The sequence below is a fragment of the Thunnus thynnus genome, chromosome 14 (genome assembly GCF_963924715.1).
Source record: "Thunnus thynnus chromosome 14, fThuThy2.1, whole genome shotgun sequence".
NCBI classification, from domain to species: domain Eukaryota; kingdom Metazoa; phylum Chordata; class Actinopteri; order Scombriformes; family Scombridae; genus Thunnus; species Thunnus thynnus.
Window position 1 is genome coordinate 1682520 of NC_089530.1, and position 22830 is coordinate 1705349.

At 39.4% G+C, this 22830-nt stretch overlaps 1 protein-coding gene across 1 annotated transcript in view; it reads right to left on the minus strand.

The window, feature by feature from the left end:
• Positions 1-1389: 1389 nt before the first annotated feature.
• Positions 1390-22830, minus strand: part of col13a1 (collagen, type XIII, alpha 1) — a 65568-nt gene continuing 44127 nt past the window's right edge. The window contains exons 21-40 of the mRNA XM_067609281.1: positions 16480-16515; positions 16337-16390; positions 14486-14572; positions 14342-14368; positions 14192-14227; positions 14036-14092; positions 13918-13941; positions 13767-13820; positions 13121-13165; positions 12741-12875; positions 11697-11768; positions 11455-11496; positions 11280-11330; positions 10485-10511; positions 10273-10359; positions 8013-8048; positions 6253-6306; positions 6075-6128; positions 5458-5493; positions 1390-3787 (exon numbers count right to left, since the gene is read on the minus strand). Coding sequence (XP_067465382.1) covers positions 3659-3787; positions 5458-5493; positions 6075-6128; positions 6253-6306; positions 8013-8048; positions 10273-10359; positions 10485-10511; positions 11280-11330; positions 11455-11496; positions 11697-11768; positions 12741-12875; positions 13121-13165; positions 13767-13820; positions 13918-13941; positions 14036-14092; positions 14192-14227; positions 14342-14368; positions 14486-14572; positions 16337-16390; positions 16480-16515 — 1143 coding nt within the window. The 3' untranslated portion in view covers positions 1390-3658. The remainder of the gene's footprint in view (positions 3788-5457; positions 5494-6074; positions 6129-6252; positions 6307-8012; positions 8049-10272; positions 10360-10484; positions 10512-11279; positions 11331-11454; positions 11497-11696; positions 11769-12740; positions 12876-13120; positions 13166-13766; positions 13821-13917; positions 13942-14035; positions 14093-14191; positions 14228-14341; positions 14369-14485; positions 14573-16336; positions 16391-16479; positions 16516-22830) is intronic.

The window sequence follows — 22830 nt, forward strand, 5'->3', positions numbered from 1 at the left end:
CCATACCACAGGGCAAGGGGCATCCAGCCCGTCCAGGCCTGGCAAGCCTGGTTCACCTTTCTCCCCTTTAAAGCCTCGGAAACCCTGTTTGTGAAATCAACCATTGAAAAACCAGTTTTGCAGCTCATTTGCAGCAGAGGAGTGTTTGTCCTCCGCTGCTTGATGGCAGGAGGATCTGTACTTCTGTCCACTGGATGATTGGATGCAGGTTTACCTAAACATGCAGGCAACCTGGGACTGACAGGAACTGGGCTTACCAAGATCAGTTTGCAAAGTTTATTTTGGTCTAGGACATAATGAGAAAATGTTTCTTGGACAGAAACATATACTTTAGTTCACAAGGGTGAATGGATTTAGAGTTCTGCAAGTGGACCCAAACCCATTATTACTGGGTTACCGTTTGGGTTCAAGTCATTTTTTTATGCAAGGATTGGATTCACATCCCTGCTTCATTGTGTCAAAAGGAACCATTTAAGGTGCATCTGGTATCTGATAAGGATGCTTCTTGGGCACCTTCTTTTAGAGGGTTTCTGTGTATCCAAATAGGTGTAGACATGGGGGAAACCCAGAGCTTGCTAGAAGGATTACAAGGAATTGTCTAGGGATGCCCCAGGAGCAAATGGGGGATGGGCTTCTTTCCGTGTGTTGCAAGTAGCCATGGAATACCCAGTGGGAAGTGAGAAAGAGATAGAGTATAGCCAGTGCATTGCCAGGTGAGCTAATGGATGAAATTAAGCAAAAATAGTTTTGGGTTTCCAGTCAGGTACAGGTCTCAAATTTGATAGTATCTATGGGTTCAGTTGGTCTGGGTCTTAAAGACATGGGTTTGGGTCCGTGTAGAACTTAGTTTGCTTCTCCTCAGCCTGTCCGCTATGCTTCAATGTGAAGGACAGGGCTACAGAGCTGAAATAGAGAGGCTGAAAAAATTTGAGACAAAATGCTTTGGTGTCTGTTGATACTAATCAGAAATGGCTGCCTGGTTCCTGTCCGTCTCATTCCTGGGGAAAAAAGTTCCTCAGACAGAGTTCTGGTCTGAGGTCCATCCAAATCATTTTTCACGTGACCTTAATATATTTTCATTTGTACAGCATAACCTTTTCCTTGCTGAGTACCTCTGCATATCTCTGAGAGACTGCAGTGGACATTTGGACCAGACCCTCCCTGAGGTTGATTAGAACCATTGATTACCAGAGCCAAAAGGAAGTCGAATACAGAATACAAAAGCTTTAGAGCAACTGAGGCAAGCTAGTGCTCCTTCCCTTTGGCTCTTGGTTACACATCAGAATACTGACATACCAACGGACAGGGGGCATCTAATCCAGGTGCTCCTTGGTCTCCCTTATCCCCTTTGGCCCCCCTGTTGCCTTTCTTGCCCCTCTCTCCCTGCAAACAACAGCGTATTAAAAAAGACAAACTTTAGTCCTCCTCATTAAGCCACACATGAAGCAAATGTTTGGTTTTTGTAAGATTTCATCTGTCCGGGGTTCCAAGCTATGTGTTATTTAGATAATATGAGCAATAAGTTACTTTAATTCACCAATGGGTTCAGTGTGCTTTTTTCTATTTTCATAATAATATATGATTCTGTCATGAGATTTTAGTGGAAAGGGAAGGTAAGTAGTGGGTGTTAGGGAAGAGGGATTAAAGCCAGTGCATTGGTGAGCAGGTTTTATTCAAGCATCTTGCCAACGACTACCGAAAAGCTTATGTACAGTAACAGCAGCTTTTATAGTTAGAGTAGGAAGACACACATTTCATTTAATGTTTACATTTATCAGTGCAGGTGTCTGCTGAACAAAATACTGTGTAAAAGTAACATGATAATGTCACAGGAATAGCAAAGTGTGCAGGGTAATATCAAGCAGCCAGGTCTCTTACAGTAAATCCTATTGTCTTTTTCCCACCCAACCTGGAAAGACAACATAGAGGAGGGTGGGTGGATATAATGAGTAAGTAAGAACTTACAGAATTTAGGGGAAGAGCACTAGTGAGAGTGTCTTTATCCTCCATGATGTGATGTGTCTCAGAGGGGAACAGAATATGTGGGTGGGGTTTAGTTCTAAGATTTAAATCTAATCCTCTGCTGGAAAGTGGGTGTGGCTCAGGAAATACAGCGTAATACAGAGCTGTAGAGAGATAAGAAGCTGTAGAGAACTATGGACATCCACCAATCTGCATTGTTAGATCAGAAGGACGATAAAAAACAAATGTTTTGCTGACTGATATCCAAACACAGCCCTCCTATTGCTGCTAGCCGCTATGACCCACAAGCTAACAGTCAATCCGGAGTCTGGGTTGTGGACGTTGTGGGGCATGGCTGCGGGGATGGTGTGAGGATAGTGGCGTGGTCCTGTGGGTGTTCTGCCTCGACACCTTCTACAGCTATTATTGCTATTATTATTACTAGTCATATCTCTATTATTATTATCGTTGTTATTGTTATTATTGTTGTTATTATGCCTCTCTGTGTCTCTTCACCCTCCCCCCCTCCTTTCTCTCTCAACCCAACCAGTCAAGGTAGATGACGCTTACCTAGACCCTGGTTCTGCTTGAGGTTTCTTCCTGTTAAAGGAGAGTTTGTCCTTGCCGCTGTCGCCAAGTGCTGCTCATGGGGGAATTGTTGGGTCACCATAAATTAAAGAGTACGGTCTAGACCTGCTCTTTGTGAAAAGTGCTTTGAGATGACTTTTGTTATGATTTGGTGCTATATAAATAAAACTGAATTGGAAATTGAATTGAAAAAGTGGGATTTTATACGATGGGCAGGGTTAGCTTAACACCCCAAATCACATTTGATTAGATAAATGTACTGTATCTGTACACCCTCGAGTTCAACATGAATCATCAAAAATATGTTGGAAAATGTATTTTTCTTTTCACTTCAAAATTCTATTATCCTGCACCACCCAAAAAATAGGATGATTAATGGTAAAAAAAAAAAAAAATCAGAAAGCATCCTCAGTTTGATAGCTTGGCACTTGGAATAAGTTGCCAAACAAAATGCAAAACCCTAACTTTAGTAACTTTAGACTAATGTAAAACTGGACCGTAACAAGATCATAGTATCAACAGAACCCCTGCTCACCAAGGTCAAAGGCTGGATCGCATCAGAGTAAGAAATTACACTTTATGTATATAGAATATGACTGCAGTGTTTTCCCAGTGCTGTCTTCACATCACCCGCACAACTAAAGTCATATTTTAGACTGATCTGGTTTAATGCTTTTAATGCTGTCTCAAATGGCTCAGATGCAAAGCTCAGCTATGAGTGCTGCTATCTGACAGAGGCTCACAGAGGAATAGAACAATTTTTTGTGAGATTATGGAACCCACTGCATGAGCTTTTAGGAGTTATGACAAGACTACAAATATGGCAAATAAACTACAGAAAACTATTGAAAAGTCACTGGTTACATGTTGAAAAAACTTGTTTAATCATTTAACTGTGTCTTAAAATGATAAGCTCAGAAATAAAATCTTTTGCGTGCTTCCGTCTACATATAGCATATGACAACATTTTGACATTGCCAATTTGGGGTATTGGGAAAGGGATCAGGCATGGAGGGACTACATGAAGGCTTGCAAGGAAGAGGTACTGTTAAGTAGGAGTAGGAGTAAAGAGGAGGTGTAAGAGGAGGAAGATTAACCCAGGACTACATTAGAATGCAGGAAGAGGAGGAGGAGCAGGAGGCCAAGGTTTGTGAGAGGGAGAGAGGGCAACCCCGGCAATAAAAAGAGCCACGGGCCACAGAGCAAGGTGGAGGGAAGGAAAAGGGGATAGGAAGACCTGCGGAAACAAAGGACAGGACAAAGAGTAAAAACACCAACACTATCCCATAGCTTTGTCTTCAACACATTCAACTGAACAGTCACATTTGTATATGTTTATCAGCAGTATTTTCTTCACTTTGCCTACTAGAGAGAATGTAGTAGCTGAAATATTGAAATATTGCTACTTTTCAGTAGAGCTCAGTTGAACGTGTTGAGAGAGGTTATGAAATGTGAAGACTTAAAAGATGGGAGTGGAAATATTAAAAGAGTCACATGTTAATGGGAGGGAAACAGAAACATTCTCTTAGAGGAAGGGTATGTGGACATTACAAACAAATCTCTAATACACTGCAACCTGGAGATGAAGTTCATTTTTACTCAGTATCATTTTGCAGGGCTCTATTGCCACTCTTTGCAAATTAAAAGAAAAGTTCAAGAACAAAATATGCTAATTTACTTTCTTCCCAAGAGTAAGCTGAGATCAGTATCAATCTCATGTCAATATGTTAGTGAGGACATGTTTAGCCAAGCTAGCATACAGACTGGAACATGGTTAAAAACAGCTAACCCAGCTCAGTCCAAGGTAAAAAATATGCCTACTAACACGCTGGAAATAGCGCTGGAACTATTTCTTTTTCCTATCTCTACTGTCTGTGCACAGTCACTGCACGTGGTTGCTGTTCACCAAGACATTGTACCAGCACAGAATTCCACTTAAACTGACTAATTATCATTTTTACATTTCTGATTGTGCATGGAAAAAACAAGCAAGCTTTAAGGGTGTTAGAAAGCATATCTTTTAACGTTGGATAGACCCAGGCTAGCTGTTTCCCTCTGCTTCCAGTCTTTAAGCTAAGCTAACCATATCCTGCCCAAGCTCCATACTTAACGCACAGACATTAGATTAATATCCAGCCTTTCATCTCACTCTCAGGAAGAAAGCAAATAAGTGTACTTTCTAGAATGTTGAACTCTTCCTTAAATTACTAAAATAGACCAAATAGTAAGTTGTAACTTCAAGTATAAACTGAATCCACATTATGTAGTCACATAAAAGACAGCAAAGCTGGAAATGCTTGAGGCAGAGATAGCTGTCTCCAATGTCACTTACTAACATCTTTGTATTTGTCTTTGATAAATGAAAATTATGTGTTTTAATATTATCAGAATTATTCATTTCCTTTGATCTGTTAAAGTTTATTCTGAAGTGAATCAGTGACCATCAGGTTCAAAACAAAGCCACCACAAAACAAATACATTTGCCTCAGAAATGCTAAAGACTTCTTGACGTGAATTATTCAGAATCATAAAAAAAAAAAAAATCAAAGCAAACTATCAGACTCATCTGGCTTTCTTTTCATGCATGATATCAAAGAGAGCATCTGATTTATGGATATCAAGCTCTTTAATTCACATCTACTTGAGAGTGTCATTGAAGCAGTCACGCTGCTCAGGTGACCTTTTATGGCCCTGCAGGACAGTTTCAACAATAATGGCAGATGTTAAATAATGCTGTGGATGCAACTGCAGCCTGCTATGATGAAATATGACTTCCAAAGACTCATACAGTGTTTAGTGGTCTGTGTGTGTTCCACAGCTGGTATGCAATGTGTGCCAATGAGCCAGAATCATGTCCCTAGTTCTGCTATCGTCATAACTTGCAAAACATAGCAGGTATTGTCTTACCCGGTTCCCTTTGAGTCCTTGTGGTCCTACTAAACCCTGCAAAAAGAAATGAGAAATAGCATAATGCATTTTCACTGAATGCAATAGTTGAATGGAAGAAATTTACAAAAATGTAGAGAATCTGTTTGGGTGGGGGTTAATTAATTTGGTTGGGCCACCCAAAATATTAATTAAATGGAAATGACTGGTGTCATTTCCCAAAATGTCGAATACTTCTTTTAGAAATCTCTGTCAACCACCTTTGATGGATTTGAGGTACTTTGACCGGTTACATAGTCTTTGTGTGATACATCTCTTTTTGAGGCCCTTAATGTCAATTGATTCAATTACAACATTTCGATACTGTGTACTGTACATGACAATGAAGACTGTATCTTTTTACCATCCCATGGTCTAGATTGTGCATGGAATTTTCTACTCACACAAGAAAACAAATCTGAATAATATGAAGTATTATTTGATCTTAATATGAAGTTTATTTAATGACACTAGATTTTGGGGAAAAAAAAGTGCTTCCACTCCACTCATCCTTGCTAAAAAGTGTCCTATTCACCAATGAGGTAACAGTTGCTTCATGTTGTGGTATACTGTGTATTAAATTGGAATGACAGACTTACAGGGATGCCCTGAGGCCCGATTGGTCCTGGTAATCCTGCGTCTCCCTTTTCACCCTGCAGTGATGAGAGAAAACCCAAAGTGTTTAAAACTCTGAAACTATGCATGCATTTGTATGTACATATACTGTGTGTACACACACACACACACACACACACACACACACACACAGATACTCACTCTCTCTCCCTTTGGTCCTGCTGGCCCTGGCACACCTGCTGGTCCTATTAGACCCTTTAAAACAAAAAGGGAAAATAAGTACCTGTCAGCAGTTACAAACAGGAAACTACTAGAGACAATATCATTATAAAATGCCTCAAATCAGTACATCAACAAGCTTTCTGGTGGACATGAATAGGTTTGATAAAATATAACATCATGGAACATTTATACCAAATTGTAACTAATCTTGAAAGACAGAAAAGGGTTAGGCTGTAATTTTCTGTCCTAACACCTGTGGCATTAACACCATGCTTGTTGAACTACTGTCCAAACTGTTAAAAAGGAGGGAAAATGAATAAAATGTCATCAGCTGCAGTTCTCTTTCTGAGTAGCAGTCAGGATTGGAGAGGAAGACCTTGCATCGCAGGCATATCCAGTAGATACAGTGCTGTATGGAATACGACTGTCCAAATGTACTGTATGACACGTCAACATGCAGCATGGCCATCTCTGCATGCTCCTTTTGGATAGTTCTTACTGTAGCAATGGCAGCTTTTGCAGCCCGCTGCTGGTACAGGATTATCAGGCAGGAGACTGTTGAGGCAAGATTGAGGACTGTGGATTTACACTGTCATGGTCTCTAATATGAGACATAATGTAAATTTTAAGCTGCACTAAGCAACATTGCACTTGGCTGGCCCCAGGTAGTAATGAGAGACTTTTTACAAATTTGAAATGATTGCCATCAAAAAAGTAGCTGGGCATGTCCAGCATAAACTAGTAGAGGCCAAAAATCCAAATATTGTACTATAATGGCTCCCATGGTAAATTCAGCAACATACATATATAACATACATTTCCACAGCACCCTTCTGCTGCTCTGACTTTCTCTTTTTAACAGATATACATTTTATGAAATAATAAAATCTCTTCTACTTTGCTGTTTTTTGAACAGTGTTAAGTTGCTGTGAATAAAACTCAGTATTTCCGGCAGATGTTTCACATTACGGAAGGTCCAAAATATTTTTAAAAATGGCAAAGAAGAACTGACTGAAATTAATTAGTGAGTGAATTTAACACATACTACTGTACACTCATATTTCACATTATAAGCCTCCTAGTAGCTCAAAAGGCATGAACCCATCCTTGAGCTATTAGAGGCGTTGAATTTTAATGCCAGTACCATGACACTGATCGAAAAAAATGGCAAAGTAGAAGAGGTTGTAGTTATTTGATTAATATATTTCTATTTATAAGACAAATTCACAACAGCAGAGTGGTTCAACTGTTGGTACAACTGTCGTTGTTTTGTAAATCCTGTAGAAATGTATATATCCTGAATTTATCAAACAAACAGAACATTGTTAACATTAAAAAAACAAGCCTGTTTGTTGAGACTTTATGGTATTTATTTTTAAACCGAGTAATCACAGGGTGTCTCATTCATGGGAATGCCTTTCTTTCATAGTTTGTGATGTAGACTTTACAAAATAATTGATGTAATGATTGTGGGAGGGGTTGTGGTCCAAAATTGTCACAGCAGATAGTCAATGAATGCAAGTGCATCCCCAGAACCCAACTCTGAACAGTCATCCTCACAGAGCTCCCATAGAAGGAAACGAGACAGGACAAGCATGGGAAGCAGGAAAGCAAGCTGACAAGACAAGCAGACATGGCAGACATCAAACAAGCTGTAGCGGGGGGGTGGGGGGGTGGAAGAGGAAGAGGAGGAGGAGGAACAGGAGAAGGGGGACCGGAACAGGACTTGCGCCACTCACCACTGGACCCGGTCTGCCGTCTAACCCATGAGCCCCCTGTATAGCGTTGTACACAGTTAGAGAGCAGAGATGATGGGGAAGATGGTGGGAGGAAGGTGGGGGGTGGGATCGGGATGGGGAGGTGGGGGGGGGGGGGGGGGGGGTGAGTGAAGCTGTGACTCAAGTGACTTCAAAAACACATTCAGATGATGACAAATGAAGGGTGATGGAAGTGGTGGAGGTGGAGGTGGTGCTTAAGTGAATGACAGTAATTGTCAGTAATTTCCTCTGCTGGTCATGGTTGGATGATGACATTAAGACGATGGCCCTGTTATTGCTCATGTTTTCACACTCATTGATATGCTATAACCATATTCATATTTGTAGATAAAAACGCACTAAAAGCTTAATGTACAAGCTGCAAGGTGGAAGCATTTAACAACATAATCTAGGATTTGCTACTATTCGAACATTAATGCTAATGAATGGCCATTTTCCTGTTTCCATTATTTCAGCTGACAAAGTCTTCTTGTTAGGACGGCATTATTCGATCATTTTCTTTTTGTCAACAAATTTCATGAAAAAACCAATGTGTTAGCCCATCTCTCAATACTGTCTGACTTTCCTACCCTGTTTATACTCCTCAGCCCCAAACCCAGTGGTTTCTACTGAAGATGGAACTCTTTAAAAAAACATAATAAATTATTGCTTATTGATGTGTTTTAATAGTTTGTGGACAACAATGAAGCTCTATGGCACAGTGGAATAAGATATATCAGGTTTTGATACACATACAATACTTTTTATTATTTCTTGTTGGTTTTGGTCTTTTCATGGGATTTGTCAACATTAAGAAAAAAATATAGAATATCACCAGGCTTATCTTTAAAGGGGGGATTCGATTTTCTTCTAACCAATCACTAGTATCTGATTGACATTGTCCTCATCAAAAAACAACAGCATATGACATTTGTTAGATTGTTAAAACGAGCTTTCAGTCGTGGATTTCAAAAGCAAATTGATTCTTTGATGCTGTTAAAAGCTCTAGAAAAAGCTACCCAAATATATTAATATGCATTATGTGCTCTCACATTGGTACAGAATAAAAACAAATACAGAAACACTGCCAGTTGTAAATGCCAGTAATTTGTCATGCTGCACAACTGTACAACAGTTACTTCCAATGATAGATAATGCAAGAATGTTAAAACTAAATAAATTAAGCATTTTTAGCTCATTTTCCAACTTAATTTACTGTATGGGCGGTCGATGTTGTCATCAGCTTTTAGTGTCCTCCCAGAAATTCTTGTGTATTTACAGTGTGTTTCTTCATGTTGCATATGTGTTAAATTGTTTCTTGATTTGCCTGTGTTTAATTACTTAATGTTTTATTTTTTTCTAAATAGGTGCTAAATTGTATTATTTGCTTGTTTTCTGTCTATTTCCAAGTATTTTCTTAAGCTGCAGTGTGTTGAGCTCTCTCTCAGCCACCATAGATTTCAGACAGAAACAATCCTGCTTCAGTGATACTCTTTCCACCCCAGCTGGTTAAAGTATACTGGCTCAGTTATGCCCATTATGGAAAGTTATTGTATTAAACAATACAACATAGAACACAACATGATCCATAGTTTCACATAAAAAGCAATTTATGATGTGACACATATCGCTATCATGTGAAAACCTCATAATTTTACATTTTAACTTTGAATATGTTACAGAGTCAAAGGGATATATTCATAAGCATGTAGTCAGAGCAAGCAAAGGTTTGGTTCTTGAAAAGCCAGACTTTTGGAGATACAAGGTTTTTACCTGAGAGCGACTGTATACTGTGTACATAAATGATTTTTAAATAAGGGTGTAAACAAAGAACAAAAGACACCCAAAGACACCATTTTGACGAGTTTAAAAGCATCTCAGTATAAAACAGCCTAAACATTATTTCAGTAACACTATGATTCAAAACCTACAATAATAAATATCTAGATTTGTAGTGTTATTTACTTCATTTGATACAATCCACCCACCCCCATTTCAACAAGATTATGACAATATAAAAGTAACTCTTCAGCCATGAAACATCAGTCAGTAACAAATATCTAAAGTGATTTTATGTCAGCTATAACTCTAACATGTCAGCACTGAAGCTGAAGCCGTCATTTAAACCCTGCAATGATCAAGATTGAGTTTGAAAACTTAACAAGATAGAACACCAATCTACCTGAAAGAAAGAGAAAGATTTGTGAAACTTTTGAAAAGACAGGGACTTCTGTGTACTTACAGGGAGCCCAAGATGGCCTCTGTCTCCCTTGTCACCCTTCTGACCTGTCGCACCCTTCTCTCCCCTGATGCCTATGCCTGGCTCTCCCTGAGAGATGAGGTAAGATAGAATCACATCCTCAAACTTTTACTGATTTAATGTATGTGAAGCAGACCATATATAAGTAGGGGCAGATTTATTGAAAGTACTATTTTATGGAAATAATATCTCACCTTAGGCCCCGAAGATCCTTGCGATCCCTAAATGGAAAAAACAACAACACAGTGAGTGTACTGACACAATCTACACTGATTCTCAGTTGTTGCCAGTGCATACCACTGGCATATTTGATGAATAGTCAACATACAAATTAGGCATGTGTAAGCCACCTGTGTGGGGTTGCAAAGCCTGAATGAAAAGTAAAACTTTCTAATTTTTCCATATGAAACAAATTAAATGACTTCGAGGTGTTGAAAACTATTTTTTTTAAATACTTTTGTTATAATAAATGTATAACTATGTATAACCAAGAGTACAAAATGTCCCTCTATGCAGATGATATTATACTATACTTGATTTAGAATGGTCATTATCCACACTTAACCACATTTTTGAGGCATTTGGAATTATTTAATTAGGTCATTAAATAAATTGGGGAAAATTAGGATTTTTGTCAATCAATGAACACTTCCAACAAGAACATGTCCATACCCTTTTGAAAAGTAAAGGAACTAATTCAATTTATGACGATGATTCTCTCAAAGATAAATTACTGTACATAATGAAAATTCCAACTGCACTAATATCTAAAACAAGTTTTTTGACACTTTGTCTTTGTCACCTGTCTGTTTATCACCTACATTTAAAACTTTGGTGGTGTGCGAACTTGTGTGCTACTCCTGAAATGTAGGTGCTATCACATTGGGTGCAGTTGTCATTATTCTTACTGAGTACATTTGGTTGCATCAGTCTGCATTACGAATGAGCCACCCTTTAGATGAAGGGGTTAATTGGTGGATTTGACTCACCGCTGGGCCGACTGGTCCTGGAGGTCCTGGGGGCCCAGGAGGACCATAGATCTAAATACAGACACACACAAACCAAAGCCACAGTTTACATTCAGCTAATACTCTTGCTCATAAAACATGATTATAACAAGTTATGCTCTGATTTAGCATGAAGCACTAAGTTAGAAACCCTTACCATTTCTGACCTGACCCTTTCTCCAGGTTCACCTTTAGAACCCTGTAGAAATTGGTGGCAAAGACATATGAGGACACAAAGTTGATGATATATTCACCCATCAAACAAACTACAGAGCGAATGAAAGATGAAGCAACACCATTTCACACTTGGGGTAAATAGAAAATGTATTCCACTATCCCCCTTTGCCAAGTCAAACACTGCATCCAGAAAGATGCAGTCCGAGAGGCACCATTGCGTACCATTATGCCTGGTAATCCAATAGAGCCTGGGGCCCCTGTAGCCCCTTTTTCACCCGTAGGGCCATCTAAACCCTACAGAACAAGGAAGGGGAGATAGACATCACGATAATGGCAGAGCGATTCAATTCAGGGGCTGATGAGTTGATCTTCATATTACAATCAAAGCAGAAAAGACAAGTGAATAAGGTTTGTTTTTATCCAAGTAATTACCAAAATGTTGCATCAATCAGCACCAGGCCAGTGTATGTCCTGTCAATGGTTTATTTGTTTTTTTGTATTTGAAGTGAAAAAAAAATGTGGGGATGGGATGGGCCCTTGAAAACAGTTCTGAGAATAGAGAATTTTGACTTTAATTGACTCATTTAATTAATTTTCTGAAACATACATTTCAGGTCAAAACAAAAGCATTTGCTTAATGTGAACCATTTCAGCATCTTTAAAAATGCACTATCTTGCAGTTTTTATTTTTACAATTGCTGACATAGAAGCCAAAAATTTAGAAAAGAACTTGTTTTTTGTTTTTTCATTTCAAATCCACACTGTCACCCACCAGTATAGCTTAGTGACAATCCTTTTTTTAACATTATAATGACCCAATGTTCATTTTCTTAGTGCTAGAGAAATGTTGTCAGGGATTCATTGCTGCTCACCCTACCTCATTCAAACAAGACAAACAAAAGATGTATGAGCAAAAGCATAATAAATGTCTCTCTCTTTATAAATCAGTCACTATGTTACATACATAGAGATTTACAGTACTAACAGTATGTACTGTAGGGCTTTCCATGTAATTCCAAGCTACAAATAGCATAGGCCTTTGTATGGGGGCACATTTGGCCACATTTGCCACAGAGAATTAAAAGTTAAACTCAGTTCCTGGGGTCTCTTCCAAGCTAGCGAGTCTCTAATTAGATAATAAGAGGGCATCTAGAAAAACCAAGGCCTTTCCTCTGGATAATGACAGATGTAGGACTCAGGCTTTGGTCAGTGAACCCCAGGCTGTGGTGTGATGTGGTGTGGTGTGTGGTTAACACAGTCACTCACAGGTGATCCAGATGGACCCATGTCTCCCTTGTCTCCCTTGGGTCCTGAGAAGCCCATGACACCACCCTCCCCTCTGGGACCTTCAGGACCGGCCGGGCCTGCTGGACCAGGCTCTCCAGGTTTCCCTCTGGGGCCCTGAAAACACAAGATCTCAATACTTATTATGGTTGCTTCATTACTTGTCTTACTTATTGTAACATGAATAACAGGAAACTGCGAAACTGAGGAGGCTTATTTTCTTTTTGCATCAAATCATACTATGAGGAGCTTCAACCATCATTCCAACATATGTGTTAAAAGATGTAATGGGTTCTGTTACATAAACATTAATTAAAAAAATAAAGTGCCAATAATATGGGGTGCCAATAAGAAAGTCTTACCTTCTCTCCATCCAATCCTGGAGCCCCTGGTAGGCCCACTTCACCCTGAGGAAACACCATGGCTGGATTACCAACTGGGAAAAGCAGGCAACTGCCCCAGGGCCCCAGACTGTAAGGGGCCCCAGGTTTACTTTATCTAAATTGGTTTTTAATCAACTGATTAATTGCAAATTTATTGGAATTTGCACAAAAACAAAAGTACAATATCAAGTAAGGCCAAAGGATCCTTCATTATTATCTAATCCTGTGGTTGTGTCTTGCAGAGAGGATATTAATATTGTGCACATATAGTGCATATTCTGAAAACATTGATTTGTGTATAATCAAATCCCCATAAACAATTACTCCAGTTAGTATTATCAAAGCATAGGAGTACTGGTAAATTATATAGTTTTCTTTGGGCTATAATGTGTAATCTGCTGTGTGCACTGTACTTAATGGGAACGTGGAGACACTGTGTACATGACACAATGTGCAAAGGGTTGGAGGTGAAGGGTCAATAGGGGCCCTACAGTCAATATATGCTCCTGGGCAACTAAAATGTTAATCTGGTCATGAAACCCAGAAAACATGAACACAAACAAGCTTATCTCTAAAAGCCAATGTGTAATACATATGTGTCAATTGTCTTTCTAATGTCTCCTACCTTGGCACCAGTGAGCCCAGGGGGCCCTGGAGGTCCAGGTAATCCAGGCGGGCCCTAGAAGGATAAGAGTTCATTCCATTTAACAAGAATGAACAAATCCTAAAAATTATTGTGTTTGCACAAATCATGATGAAACATAGACAGTACTCACCATCAGTGGTATGTTGCGAATATCCTGTGGAGGAATATTAAATGTTAAAATTATTCTTTATTGTATACTTTAGTTTTTCTATATCTAAGAAAAGTGCAGCCAAATAAGAGTGACATACATTTTCATTGTTGAGGATTTCAGCCTTTCCTGGCTCCCCAGTTGGGCCTGGAGGACCCTTTAAAGTTGAATAGACAATCTGTAAACCTCATCGTGAACATAATGATTATATAATTTTGTGTATTATACTGTATGTCATAATGTTGTCATGACTTACTCTTGGTCCAGCTGGGCCTTCAGGGCCTGCTTCCCCCTAGAGGATGAATGAAGGTATAACATTCCATAAATACTCGTGTTAGTATTTGGCAAGTTGTCTTCTTATTAAGATGTTCTTGTTAAGTCCTTTCATAATGCTCTCCTATCCTACCTTGTCTCCCTGGTCGCCTTTGTCACCCTGTAAGAGAAATATCATATTGTGACTATGAGTATTAGCTATTGTGGAAGGACTCTGTAATGGAGTCATTGCTGTATGTGCAGGTATCTATCCACTAACCAAACTATTTCTCTTTACCTTGGATCCCATTAGGCCTGGCAGACCTGGTGAGCCTGGTTCTCCTTTAATTCCCTGGGTGGTGATGCTGGGTTCTCCCTTCTCTCCCTGCCGTACAAACACAACAGCTCTTATATAACTATACTACAAATTACTACTGTATTAATCAGACAAGAACAATATGACCAAAATAATAGTGTTATCTGTTACTGGATACCGTTTGTTTTCAAAGCTGCCAGTCAGTGATATTTTAATGTTAGTATTCCTTACATCTACATTTTCTCATTTTCTCAATTTATATGACAAAAACCTCCACGGGACTCTGAAAGTATACAAATAAAACTCTGAATATACTGAAAAAAGATGGATTTACTACCTTTAAATATTTACTGACAAAACATACTGAATAATTAAATGAATAGATAAAATATACAAATCAAACTAAATTTCACATTGCTTGTTGTTAACAATGTTAAAAATGATTTTAAATATATGGCCACTAGGAGCCTCATTCAGTACTAGTCAAAAGTTTGGACACACATTCCCTTGAATGAGAAAATGTGTCAAAACTTTATATATTACTATATATCTGCAAAATAAAATCTGCAACCCTCATAATGATAAAAATATCCAAGGTGGTTCACACAATGGGATGAGGCTACAGTGATTCATATGGTATGCAGATTAACAAGAAATCTACATCAAACAGCAGGCAACAAGTGAGTAGAACATGACTTCATTTCGACCTTTGAAAAAGTAGTTTGACTAAAAAAAAATCTTGACTCAAGGTCCACTTACTAACTATTTTTGGAGCTTTCATCCACAACTAATGGTCTTCATCAGTGAATAAAGTTTGCTCAGTTGTCACAGAGATTGCTCACATGCCATCATGTGACCTAAGTATGGAATTCTGGTCAGGTGGTTGTATATGGTGATAATATGGAAGGGGATGGTTAAGCCTATCTCTGTTTAAAGATGGTCTGTGGTGTCAGATGTGAAGGCGGTTGATAATCTTTGACCTCTTCACAGTGGATGCTGTGAGTGGTTTTGGTCTCAGATGGCTGGTGTCTTTTTCTAGTGTTCATTCAGTCTGTTGTCTAGGCTCCTTGCTTTTTCACTGATGTAATGCTGTCACATTACATGTGACAGCATGATCTCCAGGTATTGGATGCTTTGTGGCAGGAGCTGACTTCTTGTGGCTTGAAGACTCTGGCTAGATGTTCTGTAGAGGAGTCCCACTGGGATGCTCCTAGTGGTCCCTGCTGAGTTAGCTCCCTCTCTCTATTCTCTTCCTCCTTACAGACTACTGATGTTATGTGTTGTGTAAGAGGGTCCTCACCAGGGACACATGATGATATCTGAGCCATCTCCATTACAACTGAACAAACTCAATTGGCTGATGAAGATTGTGAGATGCAGTTGAAAGCCACATAAACAGGAATAGGACTTGAGTTTCTGCATTACTATGCATTCCCACAGATCACAGCACATACAAGAATTGTTTTTTGGCAATTCATTCCTCTTGGATCCAGAATGAATGCATGTATGAGTGTTGTTAGAAATTAGAAATGGTATGATAATGCTTGTACAGTACAACAACAAGGAGGTAGCCCGCCCAATTCATTAAGGCTGGCTAATTATACCATCCATTATGAAGACCAAAGCCCTCCAACAAATGCCAGCTGAACAAGCTGACATCACAGAGAGTTAAAGATACCATGTTATGGCTCATTTGAAGCTTTGGCCAGTCACAGAGACAAACAATGACATGATGAATATCTGACTTCACAGACATCCAGTTACTAGAGGAAAAAGAGTGACTGACAGAAGCACAACCAGACAGTTGGGATGCTCATTCCATGCCAGGCCTACCCTGTAGCCTCTCTTGCCAGGGATGCCAGGGGTACCAGGGATGCCAGCCTGGCCCTTTGCAGTGGAAGAAAAACAGTTATGACCTGCTGGTCTGGATTAAGCATGTAATAACTGCTGCATAAACTGCTCAGTAGTGACTTCACCTTTAACCCAGGAGCGCCTGGGAAACCTGGTTCTCCCTACGATGGCCAAGATGGCACAAAGGTCAAAGATGATGAGAAAAGGAGTAAAAGAGAAAGAAAGAGATAACATGAAAAGAGGATGTACATTTTCCTGCAACATTCATGATCTGGGAAAGTACATGCAGACACATCTACAAAGCAAGTATTCAAATAAGTATAAAGTGAAATGGAAAACTGGGAATGATTAGCGTCTGTCTAGTGCCAGCCACAACATGATGAACCCCCTGAAATTGGTTGTTAAAAATAGAAATGAAAACACACTTGAGTCATTTAATCAATTTGTGTTCATGCTCTCTTCTTCAGATTAATGAGTAGATGATTTAAAGATGATGTATAGTCACAGCTGTGACCACACAAGCACAGACATAGCAGGCTGGCAGAGGGAGTTCCTACAATGCTGTTTGTCCCAGGGGAATATGTGTGCTGTACACTGTGGGTCTGATGATTCCTTAACATAATTTCTCATAGTTTTAAACAGTGGATAGCAAGTTAGGATGAATATGTTATCTCAAAGGATGAGAAAGGCAACATGCAAAAGGGAAATGGGTAATACAGGAATCAGTTTCACAACATCCTTCAAAGTAGTACCTAACAAAGACTTACTGAATTCTGAATGAACTGAATTCTGTTGACTAACCTTCACCCGTGACACACTGGCATTCCTACTAATGCCACAAAAGTTCATATCTTTTTGCTGAATCAGTACATGTTCTACATGCATCAAACAATCAAGTTTTGAGGGTTTTTCAAGTTTCACTGAAAGTGCTGTGCCCCTTTTAGGCCACTAGAGAGCAGAGTAACACTGTTCAAGGTTGTAGTATAGATGCCAAGATGGGAAAGGAAGGTGAGATGTCAATGTCAAGGCTGTGGCTGTTTCCTGGAAGCAGTATGCACCAGAGATCATTATTTGCTATGGATTATCCATACTATCATACAGCTTTGACCGGCTTAACCCATGATTGCTGTAAATCACCCTGATGAAGGCTTTGCACTGAAACACACTGGCGAAATAAAGAAGATTCTCCCAGCAGTCAGCTTAGTGTTGCAGCAACAACACACTCCAACAAGTAACCCATGATTGCTGCAAGCATTGGATGTCACCATTCTTTTCATCAAATCATACTTTTTATGGATACAAATGCTTAACTGCAGAATGCAAGTAACACAAGTTCAAATAGTTAGTGTCAAAATTTCCAGTGATAGTTGCAAAATAACAGAGCACTGTAATCTTCAAAAGGCATATGAGCTCCAACAGAAATATGAACATATTCTGCAATGAAACACACATTTCACCAACCATCACCCTGATCTATATCCACAAACAGATCATGCACCAGGGTGAAACATTATTAAATTTAACCTAATTTCAGAAATGTTTCTCAAAAACTTCAAACTGGAAAAATGACTTAATGAATGCAAAAAAAAGTAAAGGTATTTTGGAAAAAAAAAGTTGACTATATGCCTCTACTATTGCCTTAGCTATTATTACAACTACCAAAATAACAAATACTAAATAAACACTACTACCAGTGTTGGGAAGAGAAGCACTACTTTGTAATGTAATTAATTAGTAATGTGATTACATTTTTCAGTCACAAGTAGTGTATGGAATTACAATTTGAAATTCAGTAATTACATTACAGTTACTAATATCAGTAACACTCCGTTACTTTGACAGTTTGGGAGTGGACTGGTAGTTTGATGGAGGGTTGATAGCATTTTGGTCTCTGTGTGTTCAGTGGACAGACTGGTCCAGTAGGTGCTACTGTAGCCTGGTGCAACATGTTGTGTCTTCTTAGCTGGCTTGCTAATGTTAGCAACCTCCTCAATCAGAAATCAGCTGGTTGGAGTTCGAGGCTGTGAGAACAACAAAGCTTCACTGAGAGGACAGGACTTAATGCAGTCACTGGGGTTAACATTAAGCTGACTGTTGATGATCAAATACCTCTGTAGACTGACTGCTTATTAAACCATGTATCCTTTTATTCTTCTGCATGTGTTAAACACAGAAGATGGAAAATGTGGCTGTGGCTTTCAAGCTGTTTAAAGGCACCGTTGATGGAGCTGATCGCTGAGTAACAGAAGTAAAGAAACAGGTGGGTTAATGTCAGTAATTACTTTTTGAGTGATTAGAAAAGTAATGCGATTAGTTGACCTTTTCAATGAGTAATATCCAGTATGTAAATGATTACATTTTGCCCAAAACTGGCCACTACTGGACTCTTTAGCCTACCAATTACTTTTCTCAAACAGCACTTAAGTACAGTCTGTACAATTATTCAGAAAATAAGAAAATTCAAATTCATTCTCTGTTATTTTCATATTTTTTTCAGATCCTATTGTCTAATCGCAGACCTTCAGATTATTGAAAGCTAATGATGTCATTGGGGCTGCACTTTTCACACTCATGTCAGATGGAAGGTGGAGATGGAAAGGACCATATCAGTCCACTAGCCAATGTGAGTTTTTGAACAGATGAAAGCATTGCTGGACCTCTATTATCCCTGCTACCCTCAGGAGGACCTGAGTGGTGATGGCTCTAATCGCACTGAGGGGTTCATTACTGATGCTCCCCAACAACCAACTGCCCCAAACAGGAAACCGCTTCTCCCTTTCATCTATGGCTGCTCCAATCAGCTTTTATCATTCCTCTGGTTGCCTCAAAAGTTTGTCCTTCGTCTGCTATGATTCTATTTTAACATCTCTCTCAGTCTGTGACATCCAGTGGGTGTAGCCCTGCATAGATCTGTCACACTGGCATGCCATGCCATGATTTATCAATACACTAATCCCTTCACTGAAGCCATGAAGCCACAGGCTTTCCACTTCAGAGGAAAAGTACAAGGAGGGATGAGGTGGAACCAATCAGTCACCCTCACATTTAAAGAAACCGTAATCATCCTCCACTGATGCTGCAGGATCACTTGTTTTCACTCTGTTTGTGCTGCAGCCAACTTGTCATGTCACAGTCAGTTTCAGAGAGAGGACATGGAGACTGAGCTACGCACTAACAGGGTTTCTGTAGTGACTTACAAGTACAAGTAAGCTTTCCATGTGTACCAAAAACAGTACAGTAGTATGCTTGGCAACAGATGGACAGGATTAGTCTTAGACTGATACAAAGCTCTTACAAAATTAAGATCACTTAATCAGTAATAAATAATAATAAACACACCAAATGTTATAGAAAAGATCTACTTTATAGAAAATATTAATTGTAAAATATATTAATCCCACTTGTTGAGAAGCACCTTTAACTGACTGGTAAAGGTCAGGCAAAGATTGTATGTCCAGATTTATTACAAGCATACAAGAACACGTGTTTCAATAAACAGTTTCAGTGTCTACCACAGTGTCTTAAAGGCTTTACCACGTTTCTTAGGTCAGAACACAGTATGAAGTACCACCAAATTCAATCTCTATCTAACTGAGCACTGTTACTTATCATAAGTAATGACAGTTTCTAATGAATGTAGGAACACATGATGAAGTTATTTTAAGTAGCAGGCTATAGATAGCTATAGAATGGAATTCTGGCAAAAATGTGCAGCTGTGAAAAACAATATTTTTTAGCATCTTTTGCCTTCTGTCAGTCTGTAAGTCACTACGCCTGTCCTTCCAGAACCCATTCCCTCCCTGTCCATTAGTTGTCCTGCATCACCTGACCTTCACTTCCACTTGCACATTTCCTCTGAATCCCCTCATCAGCTCCACCTGTTTCTTAGCCACTGTTCTCTATCAGATCATTGGTGTTGCTTTCTTGCTGTTCTAGTAGCCACTGCTTGCTAGTCTATCTACACGCTATCTGTGCCTGAAACTGTGTTTCACAAAGACAGTTCACTCATTCACTATTCCCTGTGACAGACACTCCAAAGTTATCTCCACTGTATAAGTCATAGATTTAAACACTGATCATATGTTTGGTCATGTATGTCTGTGTGTGTGTGTATGTGTGTGCATGTGTGCATCTGTGTGTATTTGTGTGTGTATCTGTCCGCAGCTAATTCCGCATACTTCTGGACCCATCAGCCTAATATTTTTTGTGCACATCTATCACTGTATGCACAAGGACCTTTCGTGGTTGCAGTGATTAACAATTGTTGCAAAACCTATTTTATAACACATTTTATAACACCATTGACTGCTGACTTCTCACTCCTCTTAACCGGCCAGTAGGGGCTGCAAGTGATCAACAACTACAGCAAAAGGCATTTCTGGCAATCGGCTAGGCTAAAAACAAGTCTGTTGCAGGCCACGTTTTGGCCTTTGTCGTAGCTCAAAAACTGACATCCAGAAAAGTTTGGCCTCATCTTGAGCCGGAGCATCTGGAGATTACTTTCATACCCAATATGTTATGATCCACTAAAGAAAGGCACAATAAAAGATGAATAAATCCCTATTTTTGTTAGCTTTGCTGCCATCCTGACTGTAAGGGAGCTGGGAGGGACAACTGAGTGAGATTCAACTCTTATATGGGGGGGGGGGGGGGGGGACTTTGCATTTATTGTCTCGTTTACTGTTACCTTATTAAGTTTATACCATTAGGCGAACCCAGGAGGATGATCAGTTACAATACCATTATACTATTCTATGCATCTTAAAGAAAACTGAGACTATACATGCCCCCAGACACACCTAGCTGAGATCTGCACTCTACTGAGGACACTCTTCTTGTTTACTCTGTAGTGAGCAGTAAATTGAATGCACTATGTTGTAAATAGGGGGTGATTTCAGACACAGCCCCAGACGATGGTTTGGGTCAAACCATCACACTGAAGATAGATGTCATCTGATATTCACATGTTGCACAAAGCTGTCTTGTTCTTGATTATTTTAAGCAGGACTCATTTGCCTCCAATTAGTCGTAGATGAAGGCTTTTTTCAACTTAAAAACATGAACAAACTGAGGAACCATGTCAAACTGTTCAGCTCCCTTCACTCCAGCAGAAAATGTTTGATCTGATCTGGAAGAATTCAATAGTTACAAGGCCATTTATTTACTGTTGGGGGCTCAGTACTTCCGCCGCAACATTGTTAGCGAACCACAGGTTATGAGCCATGTTTTCCTATGTTTTGTCATTTGGTGCCACTGATCAGCAGGTGTCAAACTTGGCTCTCTTTCAGTTATGGTGGCTAATTCTTTATTTTTGTGATAAAGTCTAACTTACAATAGACTAATCTAAGAGCAAAATGAAGACCTAACACTGCAGGCTAGTCTAAAATCTATTTGTGAAATTGGCAGTTGCCAATTCATGACCTGCCTTTGCCTTGTCAGATCTTGTTTGCCTGTTCGGACTGTCTTTTTCTGCGAACCTGTAAACCATTGAGCAATTAGTAATTAGTAAAGTGCCTTTATTCACTTCTGCTCACGACTCCTAAATCCTCTGTCTAAAAATGGTGTGCCAAGAGACAGGCAGGTATAGGGGTTAATTTTTTGCTAATTTGTGCCAATTCATTACTATTTGTATTTATTACTCTGAATTTGTCATTTATACTCTCACATTCAAAAAGATAAATACTCTTAGGACCATGAATATGCTTAGTAAATTCAATGGAATTCTACCTGTTGGATTATGAGATACCTTTTGTGTAAATTTGACATTTGGGCCAGAGAATGGAACTAGTGGAAAGCTCATGGGTGTCCAAAAGGGAAATGGTTCAGGGAATCATTGTCTATATTTGAATTAAATATTGGCACATGGTATCTTGGACCAAACTCTAAGATGGATAAATCAAACTCAATATAATTTAATTGCTCTCTTCCCCTCTGCTCATAATGTTTCCTACAGCTTTGTAGCTCATTGCTTCCCCAGAGATGCATTTTCATTCAGTCAAAGAATTGTGACTGTTGGCACACACTCTTCTTTGTCATGAAATCCACCGTCCTCCCATCTCTTTGTCATCCCCTGTTGCCACTCTCAGTGCCCACAGGCATAGTAAAATCAAAGCTGCTTTCAAAGACAGGGCTTATTAGATCAGTGGAGTGGAGGAGTATTTCACCATTGTGGCAGACGGGACTGGGTCCTGTGGTGGTAGTCGTGTCTGCTTCCTTCATGGCTAGACATGGGCCTGTTGCCCGCTGGGAGCTTTGGAACTTGTGTTTGAGTCTATAGAAAAGTCATCATCTGTGATTGGCACCAAGTAGATATTAATGATTATGACTCATACCACAAAATCTCTACCTGGCCCACTATTTCACTCTGGCACAAGGCACCAGCAGCCAACTCTCTGAGATTATATATAGAACAGATCTCCCCTGGGTTAATGAAAGCATCAACTCCTTAGGCAACCATACCCTAACAATGAAGGATC